The following is a 13,657-nucleotide window of genomic DNA, read 5'->3' on the forward strand; positions in this document are numbered from 1 at the left end:
GGTCAAATGTTATTGCACTAGGAGGCGCTCCTTCTCCACTTTTTGTTATATATATATATATATATATATACACATATATATATATATATATATATATATACATACAGTACACAGTATATATATATATATATATACATACATATATGTATATGTATGTATATGTGCATACACACACACACATATATATATATATATATATAATTATTATTTTTTTGAATGGTTGAAATCAAAGAAAGAACCAGCTCTCACCTGGTAATTAATGGGGAAAAACATCCATTTAATCCAACGTTTCAGTCACTGTGGCTTTTCTCATTAACTGAAACATTGGACTAAATGGTTCTTTGACAAGTAGTCCAATGTGGTTTTAATGAAATGACTTCACATCATGTGGTCATACAGTAAGTGGGATTTCATGTTTTGTTTTATTGTTTTTTTTTCCTTTTTTTAACATTTTTTACACACTTTTTGGGGATCCTGTGACGCTGTAAACCCCTTCGCCCTAATGCATGATCTTTATATTTTTACGGTTATATCTTATCTACGGTTTTCCTCTGTGGTGCTTCCTATGATTCCTGACTAAAATAGACTGAAAACTTACCCCTAATAATGAATTCTGTAAATAAAATAATGTAACAGTAATTTGTTTTGCCTGTTGCAGTCTATCTAGTAATCCACTTGGAGATGGTGGTTGGAAGCTGCTCATTGATGGCCTGCCCAGTATACACATTTCTGGGGAGCTGGAGTAAGTCACATATACTGTGTAGGAAATTGTTCTTTGTAGATTATGATTCATAAACACCTCTATTCAGTTCAGTGCAACTTCTAATCAGCTTTCCTTTCTATTGTGATTATCATTTATTTACCAAATCTGACAAGACACATAAATTAATGCAGACAGTATATAAATTCACATAGATGTATATTTACAGTGAGCATTTAGCATAATTGCAGTATGTAGCAAAGATAAAGGGGAGAGGGACCTACTCATAAGAGCTCACAATCTATATGGGAGCGACCGTTTCCCTTGCTGATGAATCGGCGCCTATCTCGGTCCCGGAACTAACACTGTCATTTTATGATTGATAGGAGAGGGGACCATAATTTACATCCCCTGTATTTAAAACAAACATTTCTCAGTAATGTCATATCAAGGACTTAAGCCCAGGACCTAATACATTGCAGTCAGACACCTTACACATTGAGCTGTTTGTTCCTGTTTAGGAAGCCTGGTAAGTGGAATGCTGGGTACACACGGGACAATCTGTTCAGCAAACGATATCGCTGAATGATCTCCCTTGAAATTCCTGGTGTGCTAGATGAACAATATTGTAAGATATCATCAACGACCAACAATCATTCTCCCATATGGAAAATGAACAATATCGTCCAAGTTGGCCTGCATGTATGGACGATGGACGATATTGTTATCGTCCAGCGGGAGAGCGCGCATCGTTGGTCGTTCATTGCATACACATGGAATGATATGAACGATATATCGTTGAACGATATTGTTATCGTTCAAAGATACCGTCTCGTGTGTATGCACCTTAACTGTATGAAGCTAGTTGTAATGGTCAGTATAAAACCTGCTTTCTCTGAGCTCTGCTCTTTCTCTGACTGTCCGTTTAATGCACCCTCCTACAGTAGTATATTCTGCTTTATCACTGCTTTATTTAAGTTGTTGCATTGCTTACTTGTCTCATACATACATTTCTTTGTTGGCTGCTTCTGCAGTATATATACAGTATATTTATATTACAGTACCTTTGGGCAGAATCTATAATATAAATCCCCATGACACCCTTCATTTTAAAGTGAACCTGTTTTAATTTAAAATTTAATTTAACGAGGAACTGGTGACATAACTGAGGTGAAATTGCACAATATACCTTGATGATGTCCCAGAAACAGAGTGATGAACTTTACATTTATTAATTTGGAGCATTTATGTTATTCTCAGGCTTAACAAGACGGAGTTCTCTGAAGAAGGAGTATTTCACCTTGTCTGTTCCATGCTGTCCTGCCTCAGTATAACACACATATGTGTCAGGTATGAATTATCATGCTGTAATCTGAAATGTTTATTACAAAAAGAAAAAATCTGTTATACAAATAATAATTTGTGATTACACTAAAACAAAACTAATTATATGAATGGGTAATTGTATCCTTCTAGTTACTTATGATTAGTTTAAGATTTTCTTGAGAACTGCTATAAAACCGGATGTGGTCATAATCCCGACCACGGGGATTCCTGCAGGTGTCGGTATCCTAACCCTGATGGGTGTCGGTACCCTAATACTATCTGGATGCCGGTGCCGGGATTCTGAACGCTGGGATGCCAAGCGCCGCCATTCCGTACCCAACCCTATAAAGCATATATGATTTGTTTCTTCCTAATTGAAAACAGAGATGCAGAACCTTTGGGTTGGAAGGAACCTTAAGTGGGGTTCCACAATTTTATGCGGGTTGTTTCTAGTGCCGCGACAGGTGGTGAGGCAGTAGATTCCGCCTTAGTGTCAGAATCTACTGCGCATGCGCAGGTCACGGGAAAATGGCGCCTGTGCCTGTTTTCCGGGGACAGCAGTACTGCGCATGCGAGAGTCACCGGGAAAATGGCTGCTGCCATTTTCCCAGTGACTTTTGCTGCTCTGCAGCGGCGGTCCGGCAGTGTGGGCCCCTCTGCACCGCACAGCCTGCACCCATTATAGATACACCCCTGGTGGCAAGGTCCTAGAACAATGGGGTCCTAGATAAGTAACACTCGGAGCCTGATTTTTGGGTTACACGCTATGTTGATATTCACGCAAATGGGCGATGTTTTTTCTTCTGAGCATGTGTCCGAGTGGCACTGCGCATATGTCCCAATTTTGTTTGTATAGAGTCGCAAATCAAATTTAGACACACAGTATCAGAAATGTGAGGGGCGTTCCTGGATAGTGACTGGGAGGTAACAGTAGGTGGCTAAAAAAATGCACGATGATGTCATAGATGTCTCATTGGAAGCGATTGCGTACGAAGAGCCTGAGATGGACGCAGTGACAATATTTACACAGTGGAGCGATGTTTTGTTACTGTTCATGTGCAAAAAGTCCAGGAATCGCTTACTGTGCATGCGCCAACCCAGGTGTCTGATGACGCTCACAATTGCGTATGGCATCGCTAACGCTAGAGCAAGGGTTTGTGATCCCTGGGCATATCAGGGTGGAGACTGGGAGGTGACCAAAAGATTGCAAAAAGGGGCTGTTTCATGGGCGTGTTGTGGGAGTGTCAGGGGCGTGTTATGAGAGTGTCAGGGGCGTGTCTGGGAGTGTCAGGGGCATGTCTGGGAGTGTCAGGGGCGTGTCTAGGAGTGTCAGGGGCATGTTATGGGAGTGTCATGGACGTGTTATGGGCGTGTTATGGGAGTGTCAGGGGCTTGTCTTGGAGTGTCAGGGGCATGTCTGGGAGTGTCAGGTCATGTCTGGGAGTGTCAGGGGCATGTTATGGGAGTGTCATGGGCGTGTCATGGGCGTGTTATGGGAGGCACAGGGGCGTGTTGTGGGAGTGTCAGGGGTGTGTTGTGGGAGTGTCAGGGGTGTGTTACGGGAGTGTCAGGGGTGTTACGGGAGTGTCATGGGCGTGTTATGGGAGTGTTAGGGGTGTGTCTGGGAGTGTCAGGGGCACGTTGTGTGAGTGTCAGGGGTGTGTTATGGGAGTGTCAAGGGCATGTTATGGGAGTGTCACGGGTGTGTCTGGGAGTGTCATGGGCGTGTTATGGGAGTGTCAGAGGCGTGTCTGGGAGTGTCATGGGTGTGTTACAGGAGTGTCAGGGGCGTGTTTGGGAGTGTCATGGGCGTGTTATGGGAGTGTTAGGGGCGTGTCTTGGAGTGTCAGAGGCATGTTGTGGGAGTGTCAGCGGTGTGTTGTGGGAGTGTCATGGGCATGTTATGGGAGTGTCATGGGTGTGTCTGGGAGTGTCATGGGTGTGTTATGGGAGTGTCATGGGTGTGTTATGGGAGTGTCAGGGGCGTGTCTGGGAGTGTCATGGGCGTGTTATGGGAGTGTCAGGGGCGTATCTGAGAGTGTCATGGGCATGTTATGGGAGTGTCACGGGCGTGTTATGGGAGTGTTAGGGGCGTGTCTGGGAGTGTCAGGGGCATGTTGTGGGAGTGTCAGGGGTGTGTTATGGGAGTGTCATGGGCATGTTATGGGAGTGTCACGGGAGTGTCAAAGGCGTGTTATGGGAGTGTCAGGGGCATGTCTTGGAGTGTCATGGGCGTGTTATGGGAGTGTCACGGGCGTGTCTGGGAGTGTCATGGGCGTGTCACGAGTGTGTCTGGGAGTGTCATGGGCGTGTCTGGGAGTGTAACGGGTGTGTCTGGGAGTGTCATGGGCGTGTTATGGAAGTGTCTCGGGTGTGTCTGGGAGTGTCATGGGCGTGTCTGGGAGTGTAACAGGTGTGTCTGGGAGTGTCATGGGCGTGTTATGGGAGTGTCTCGGGTGTGTCTGGGAGTGTCATGGGCGTGTCGCGGGTGTGTCTGGGAGTTTCACGGGTGTGTCTGGGAGTGTCATGGGTGTGTTATGGGAGTGTCATGGGCATGTTATGGGAGTGTCATGGGTGTGTTATGTGAGTGTCATGGGCATGTTATGGGAGTGTCAGGGGAGTGTCTGGGAGCGCTGCTGCATTTCCAATCGCAAATCCAATGCTTCAGGTAACTTGGATTAGAGGAGAGTAGCGAGAGTAGACCCTGGGCTACTGCAAATGTCTATGGTGCGACCAATGTTGCGTTGATGTTTCAGTGTTTACAAATTCCATCGCAGATGCACAGACCATGCAGCCTGAGAGTGGGCGTCTCATCTAGCTCGTACACCCCATCACACCGTGGTGAAGAAAGGGAAGGCTGAGATTGGCATTTGCATATTCTTGCAGCCGCGGGAGCAGCTGTATTACCAGCCATCTCTGAATGAGGCCTAAAAACACATAGGACGCCATACTCAAGCGGAGAGGCTGCACCTACCGTAGGGCTGGTGCAAGTTTCGTTGGTGCGGCCGATGGTGGTGTCTAAAGATGCACCAAGCGGTATTTAAGCGTCTACGGATGCTGACAGTGGATTCAGACACACAGATGTACATCAGGGAAGGGCTTTGTAGTGGCATTAGCATAAAGACACAGATGCAACCACAGCAAAAAATGAAGCCACGTCTGCATCCCACTCAGCGCCAGCCCCTTGGGGTAGTAATACAGCAGAGTCAGCCCCTTGGGGTGGTAATACAGCAGAGTCAGCCCCTTGGGGTAGTAATACAGCAGAGTCAGCCCCTTGGGGTAGAAATACATCAGAGCCAGCCCCTTGGGGTAGTAACAGAGCAGAGTCAGCCCCTTTGGGTAGTAATACAGCAGAGTCAGCTCCTTGGGGTAGTAACAGAGCAGAGTCAGCCCCTTGGGGTAGTAATACAGCAGAGTCAGCCCCTTGGGGTAGTAATACAACAGAGTCAGCCCCTTGGGGTAGTAATACAGCTGAGTCAGCCCCTTGGGGTAGTAATACAACAGAGTCAGCCCCTTGGGGTAGTAATACATCTGAGTCAGCCCCTTGGGGTAGTAACAGAGCAGATCCAACCCCTTGGGGTAGTAATACAGCAGAGTCAGCAGCTTGGGGTAGTAATACAGCAGAGTCAGCCCCTTGGGGTAGTAACAGAGCAGATCCAACTCCTTGGGGTAGTAACAGAGCAGACACTGATGCTTAGGGCCCAAGAACTGGCATGTAGGCAAATGTTTGAGCATTTCTGATCTAAAATAAAAAACAGATATAAAATGTTACCATATGTTGCTTTGTCTATATTTCTATAAAGCGGCTTAGAGCAGACGGCAGTGATCGGCTTCTGTACTGGCAGCGACGATTGGCACAGAGATATCAGGTATACCGCTCTAATTTTTTAATAAATCAAAATAATTGAATTGTTTTCTGTTAATGTTCTTATTGTTTCCTTTTACCCAATCCTGTGTGCATACAGTATTTATGGCAACAAATAAGGCAACCCCAGCTAAAGTAACTCATAACCAGCCCTTGTCCAGGGCCTGGAGCTGCTTGGGGCAGGGGGGACTAGACGTACAACTACAATAAAATTGCACTACAGCTTTCCTGTTTAGCCATTCCTTCTTGGCGCCTCGCTATACTGTTTATTGGGTTTATAAGTTCAGAGTTGGTTTTGCAGCCGACTATTAGATATCAGATTTTAATAGTGGGTGTGGTATGTTAGGTCGACAGTTCTTATGTTGACACGAAAATGTCAACATGGTCAAAATGCCGACATGATGTCGGCATGACAGAATGTCAACCTAACGTCCCTGGTGGCCCAGCAGTTACCTTCCCGGTCCCGGAGGCAGTGGCGTCTCGAGTGTCTCCTCCCGGGACACGGTGATCATGCGAGTGATCTGATGCTCTGGCACTCCGGTATGTATACTTGCTCTCTCCCTAACCCTAATCTCTGACCCTAACCCTCCTTCTAATGCCGAACCCCTGCCCTCTCACCACAGCCTAATCCTAGCGTTCCCGGTGGCGCCCGTCAGCATTATGATAATGTCGACGTTTCGCATGCAAACATTTCAGATGTTGACATTGATGTCGATCTAGTAACATTATGAATGTCGATCATGTATCTGGATACGGGGTAAACTGTGGTCCTAGCTCTCATTTAATGCCACACAGATGTGATATCTATGCTGCGGGTTGTGATTTTGATTCTATCGGAAATAAAAACTGATGGCACTATAATTAAAGGACTACGCATGAATGGGACCTGTTTAAAGTTGGCGTTGCTCTAGTCTAGGCTATATGCCTCATGCCTCTTAATCCAAAAATAGGTGACTGGTAAAATGGGTAGTCTAAACAATAAAATAAAAAGTAATTAAACTAAACCTAAAAACATTTATCTGCTGCTCCTTAGTAGTTATCCCCCGGGGCCTATGCCTAGTTTCTCTCTATAGGAAATACAGACTTTGCATGCGGGCGCTATGATATCTTGACTCTGCTGTATTTGGCAGAGAGGACTTTATCGCTGGTTGAACATAGACAAAGTAGAGTTAAATGATTCAGAAACTATAAACTCACTATCGGCAGATAATGTGTGCAACCATAAACATATTATAACAACTTAACTAAAATAAAGAAACAGACCAAGTATATGCAATCAAAATAAATGGTCAGCTTTATTTATTTTACAATCAGAGTATGGTGGAATAAGAAAGAACGGCAAATCATCTGACGCCCCACTTGTAAGAGTGATGTAAAAACTTGCAAGGGCCGATATCCCTCTCTGGCAAGTTAGACGGTATCCAGCCCCCATCCCAATGCACTATTTTAGCCCACTCTGACGAGAGGTGCCGCTGACCCCTGTAGGGTAAAATCAGCCTAACCAGTGCATTGAAGTGGGGCGCACCGCCAATTACTGCAGCAAGGTGGACGCTTTATATAGACTTCCGTTCTTTCTCGACACAGGACACAAAAGGAAAAATTGGGGAAGGGAGGGTGGGGGATCAAGTTTAAAAGAGGCAGTATAACATAACAGACCTACCCACACTCCTACTAACCACACCCCTTAACTCAACACTCACCAATCCTTACTCAGTGTCCTCCTGTCAATCAATAAACTAACACTCCCTAGATAACTTTATGAACTCCACGTAGGGGTTTATATGCCCTCTGATCTATTCGAACCTCGGTTATCTTTGTAGTAAACTCATCATTGCAATTTGTACCCTTAGCCTGTATTTATTTATCTAAAATAATTAAAATATCCGTATAATTAGTATTATGAAGTCCTTCTAATGGGGCATAAGATTTATAAGATTTGAATTCTTGCTTTTTATTAGAACAGTCACTTGTGTCTAATTACTATCATGCATAGCCAAGAATACGGAATTATCTGTTCTTACCTGCTTACACAATGCAGTGCTATACAGTATAGTATAGTCAAACTTGCCAACTTTGAAATATTCCCCTGCAGGAGTTGTCCTGGAAGGGAGAGGCAGCTTATCAATGAGGGGGTGGAATTGGGTGCTTCATCAGGCCCCGCCACCCTCCTCAAGAAATAATGCCACGAATCATGGGTCCATGAAGTGGGCGGGGGACCACGATATCGCTATTCTCATGTAATTGCTTTTCCAACCATTTCACTATGAAGTGGGCGGAACTCAAGAGTCCCCAGATTTTCCGGAAAAGCAGGCAAGTGTGTATATAAGCCTAACATAGTGTTAAACTATTTTTTTACCTGTTTTGTCCCATCGGAGACACTACAGACTCTGGGTTTAGAGTAGGGATGTGCAGTCTTGAATTAGTTCGGATTTTCCAGCCAAATTCAGATTTTTCCTGCCAAAAATCGGGTCTCAGAAAGAGGCAAAACGTCATCTTTCATGTACAAATATCATCTTTCATGGACTTTTGTCCAGGAATGATGATGTTTGTCCATGAAAGATGCCGTTTTGCCTCTTTCTGAGACCAGATTTTTGGCGGGAAAAATCAGAACTTGGCAGGAAAATCCAAAATAATCCGGACCCACACATCCCTAGTTTAGAGGGTTGTTGTGTGTGTACAATACACATTTATGTACTGTGCATCAGCAAAAATAAAAAATTACAATTCTGTCTATAGACATGTACTCTCTGGAGCTGGTAAAAATAGGGAAAAAATACATGTAAGGTGGGGAACATCTTTAAAAATGAGACCAATATTGGTTGATCTACAATGGGTGCAGGGTGTGTGGTGCACATGGGTCCAGGCAGTGGCGGATCCAGGGGGGGCGATTGGAGCGATCGCCCCCCCTAGCACAGTTTGTCCGACCATTATCATCTCTCTCCTCTGCATCATTAAGTTCAGAGGAGAGAGATGATAATGGCTGGGCTGTGCTGTGATTGGAGCTCCCGGGAGCTGGGGAGGAAGCGATCACAGCCGGCTCCTCACACCCTGTGATCAGCTGTGTGGTCTAAATAGACCACACGCTGATCACTGCTAAAATAAAAAAAATAAAAAAAACTTACCTCTGTCCAGGGACCGAAGATCGGTGCTCCGGTGATGTCCTCCCTCCAGTCAGCTGGTCTCCTGGCTCCTGCACTGTGACCCTGGTCAGCTGCTGCATTAAACAGCTGACCAGGTGACAGTGCAGGATGGGAGATCAGCTGACCGGAGCCCGGAGGGAGAACATCACCGGAGCAGCGGAGGAAAGTGAAATTAAAGGCGGGGGGGAGGGGTGTTGTCATGAGAGGGGGTCACGGGGGGAGGGGGGTTTGCCGTGAGGGGGGGGCGGAATTAATCATTAACTTGACACCCTAATACAACAGTCTAGATCTGCCCCTGGGTCCTGGGGGGCCCATACTGCACACTTTGCACTCATGTCTAAAACGTACCTCTCCGGAGTCCCGCGTCGGCACTGCAGCAGCACAAATCACTGGGAAACTGGCATGGTGGCCATTTCCCAAACATTTGGGCAAGCACAGCATAGAAGTCACCAGGAACATGGCCCAGGCACCATGTTCCCGGAGACCTGTGCAAAATGCCAGAGTCTACTGCACCATAGAGAGGAAAGGGAGACCCTCTTCTCTTAAACCGCCCTTGGAGACCAGATAAAAAAACAAGAGGGGTACAAAATCAGTCAAATACCAAGCACTTCAGTGTTGGACTAGCCCACATTGTAACAACTAGGAAACCCCAGTGGGCGCCACCACCTGAGGGAGCGCACCCTACATTACATCACAATTTCTCTTGCCCGGATTGATGAGGAGGTTGGAGGGCAGACAAGTTTAGCACTGGTCACACCACCAGCAGGCTGGCCATGAGAATTCTAATTGATTGCTGTATAGTGAGCCCCTACTCTGCGTTGGACCCTTTACATACAGTCCGGAACTTGCATGTCACAATTATGGTTTAACACCTACTACATGTGCGCTGTACAGGTCACATTTGCTGCCATACATCCATTTCTGCAGCTGATTTTTCTTCATATCACCTTCCAGGATAACTGGCTTCAAATATTACCAGAGAAGTTTGCAGAATCTGTGCGCAAAACTACAGCAGTGCGGCAAGTTAGCGCGTTTGGAGTAAGTCCATTTGCGTTCTGAAAATCTTTATTACATTCTTACCCTGCCGCGTTGTTTGCTACCATGTAGAATTGAGCAATCTCTTGTTTTATTTTCCAGTTTGTCTGACAATAGCTTACAAAATACTGGGATCTGTCAAGTAACCCAGATTCTTCCTGAGCTGAACTGGCTGCGCTCGGTCAAGTAAGTTACTGGGTATTATATGCTATCTAATGTCTGTACAAATAATTATCACTGTTCTATTGACCAGTGCAATTGGCTGATTGCAGGATATGCTGCATATTCAATTGTGAATAAATAAGCCAATTGACTCCTATGAGAGGTGGTGGGGGGGGGGGCAGGGGAAAATAACTTTTGTGCCCCGAATCTAAAAATGGTTCTGTAGCATCTACTGCACAGTCACTATGCCAGTGTCCAGACAGGGGGGATGCAGTGCTGGCATCAGCCTGTGACTTAAGGGGGGTATCCACTAGACGATAAAGTTGAATGATTGAACGATAATGATAAAATCGTTCGATAATCGTTCGTTAATCGTTTGAACATCGTTTGCAAATCGTGCAGTAATTGTTTCTAACGATGTACGATGCGCGCTCCCGCTGGTCGCTTGATCGTCTCCTCCATCGACTGAACATGCAGGTCAATTTCACTTGATTGCTTACAAATCGTTTACACATCGTTTACACATCGTTCACGCTGAACGATCAAACGATGAACTACTGTCTGCCCACTATAGCTGAAAGCTCTCAATCACAGATTAAAACAACATAGTTTATTGTTAGATCTTTTGCAAATCCTTTGCAAATTGTTCAGAGTGGAAGATCATATTTCAAGGGAAACTTCAAGGGAAAATCGTTAAGAGGTTGGACAGGGATAAAATCGTCTAGTGGATGCCCCCCATTAGGAGACAGAGTGAAAAGTGATAAGGTGCCAGCCAATCAGCTCCCAACTGTCATTTTTCAAACACAGCCTGTGAGATGACAGTTGGGAGCTGATTGGCTGGCACCTAATCACTTTCTTATCACTTTTCACTCTGTCTCCTAACACTGCTTAGTAACTAGACCCCTAAGTCTGCTGTCAGGACCATCAGTGCCAGCAGTCCTTAACACACACCTGACTATGGCATCCGTCCAACGGCACCCAGTGTAGCTCCGTCCCTCCCCATGTAGCTCCGCCCCATCCCAAGTAGCTCCACCTCAGCCCTGTGCAACCCCACCTCATGGTAACATAGAGGAAATCACCAGGGCTCGGATGGCATCGGGATAAGCTGCTGCAAGTTTTAATTGTATAGCTCACTTAGAAGGCCAAACTCAGATGGAGAAACGGCACCTGCTATAAGGTTGGTGCAAGTTTCGATGGTGCGACCAGTATTGATACATATCAGTAATACAGTGTGTACAGAAACTGATAGTGGACATCTCGGTTATTGCATATTCATAAGCACAGATGTACACCAGGGAAGGACTATGTAGCAGCATTCGTATAAAGTCGAGGACGGGCGACCACCAGTAGATGCATCCACTTTGCCAGGAAATTAAAATATATGAATTGACTAAATTCCAGTAGTGGTACAGTTTAATGAGTCCTTCCACTAACAGCATTGTAACATGAGGTGAGACATCATTCATGAATGCCGCTAATACTGTGAAGAAAACAGGTGCTTAGTACACCTGTAGTATAATATATCACTTGGAAAGGGATGGGTACAGGATGCCCGCGCTCAGGATCCCAGCTGTCAAAATCCTGACGGCATCCCGACCGGGCTAAGATACCAACACCTGTCAGTCGGTATCCTAACCCTCCCACTCTCCCTAACCCTCCATCCCTGGTGCCTAAACCTAACACCCCCTCCCCCCCTAGCAGCCTAAACCTGACCTCCTGAGCCCGCAGCCTGACCCTAACCCTCCCCCTAATGCCTAAACCTTCCCATAACCCCACTGCTTGTCTTGGATACCGGACTATAGACAGTTAAAATGTCGACAGTCTCTAGATAGACACCAGGTGTTAGATAGTCAGTAGGTCGACAGGGACAAAAGGTTGACATGGAAGAAGGTCATTAGGTACAAATGGTCGATGGGATCAAAAGGTTGGCACTAAAATAGTTGACATAAATGATCAACAATTTTTTTTTTGGTGGGGGGGGTTAGTTTTAGGGTTAGGCACCTACCCTGATGGTTAGGGTTAGGCACCAGGAGATAGGGTTAGACTGAGGCACCAGGGGGAAGGTTACGGTTAGGATGAAGATTAGGTTAGAGAGAAAAAAAAAACGTGTCCACCATTTGTGTGTCAACCATTTTCATCTCGACCATGTGTACCTGTCAACCTTTTTCTATGTCTACCTTTAGTGTATCGACCCTTTGTCCCTATCGACCTTTTGTCCCTGTCGACCTATTGCCTGTCTAACATCTGGCGTCTATCTATACATTGTCGATCATTTAACTGTCTATCTTTTATACCACACCCACTTACCTTCAGGATGCCGGTGCTGGGATTCTGACAGGTGTTGGGATTCCAGCGCCAGTATTCTAATCACCGGCATCCAAGTTGCCGTGATTCTGACCGCATCTCCCTGGAAACCAGCCTTAATAGAATATTTTTTTTAATTGTAGTATTATAGAAATGATAAAAATAGTTTTTTTGTCTTCTGTTTCAGCCTAAGTGGTAATGGCATCTCCCTGGGTGGGATTATACACCTGGCCAGGTCTATGTCTGTGGTGGAGAACCTGGCTGATGTCACTATTAGGCAAGTATACAATCTATCATATCCGCGTCTGTGACATGACCCATTCATACAGCTGACTATATGTCTTCTAATCTGTCTGCAGCTTTGGGAGTCATCAGAATGTGCTGCTAACATTACAGGACTGTAGCAGGTACCTGATTATATAAGTTTTTGCAGCATTTAACAGATGAAATGCACTGTACAGGGATAATGTCATGCATGAGTTGTGTTAACAAGGTGATGACTTACAGCAGATTGTGTTGTTACAATCAGAGTGCAGTCATGTAAAGCATTATAAATAGTGAGCAGTGACATCATCACCTCGGCTACTGACATCATGCACAATTACATGACTCCACTTCGCCTTGTGGAAGACAATTTGGAGGCTCCTTAATCCATCAGTGTGCAGGAGCACATATATATATAATATTTATATATATATATATATATATATATATATATATATGACGCACACACATTTACGTAAGCCCCCCCCCCCGTGCAAATATATATTATTATTATTATTATTATCATTTATTTATATGGCGCCACAAGTGTTCCACAGCGCCTTACAAAGTACATAGACAAAAAAGTAACCATTGACTTACAATACAATACAATACAGGACAGGACATGGATAAACATTGCTATTTTAGTGACATTAACGCCCGCATAAGCAGCCAAGTGTTAGTTGCCCTAGTGGCTAGTAAGAGATAAATTAAATTACAGTAGGGAGAAGCACAAGAGGGTAGAGGGCCCTGCTCGAAAGAGCATACATTCTTTAAGGGAGGGGAAGACAAACAGGAGTGACACAGAATGGGGTGGGCCGGGAGAAAGGAAGATGTAGCAGCAAGTTAGGATGAGAGCTG

The 13,657-nt window shown here is 45.2% G+C and overlaps 1 protein-coding gene across 1 annotated transcript in view; it reads left to right on the forward strand.

Moving 5' to 3' along the window:
- Nucleotides 1–13,657, forward strand: part of NLRC5 (NLR family CARD domain containing 5) — a 175,013-nt gene that overhangs the window by 57,198 nt on the left and 104,158 nt on the right. Inside the window, exons 11-17 of the mRNA XM_088458330.1 lie at nt 659–742; nt 1,961–2,050; nt 5,830–5,895; nt 9,986–10,069; nt 10,169–10,252; nt 12,720–12,809; nt 12,892–12,939. Coding sequence (XP_088314456.1) covers nt 659–742; nt 1,961–2,050; nt 5,830–5,895; nt 9,986–10,069; nt 10,169–10,252; nt 12,720–12,809; nt 12,892–12,939 — 546 coding nt within the window. The remainder of the gene's footprint in view (nt 1–658; nt 743–1,960; nt 2,051–5,829; nt 5,896–9,985; nt 10,070–10,168; nt 10,253–12,719; nt 12,810–12,891; nt 12,940–13,657) is intronic.

Source organism: Taudactylus pleione, unplaced genomic scaffold (assembly GCF_031769625.1).
Source record: "Taudactylus pleione unplaced genomic scaffold, aTauple2 ptg000828l, whole genome shotgun sequence".
Classification (NCBI taxonomy): domain Eukaryota; kingdom Metazoa; phylum Chordata; class Amphibia; order Anura; family Myobatrachidae; genus Taudactylus; species Taudactylus pleione.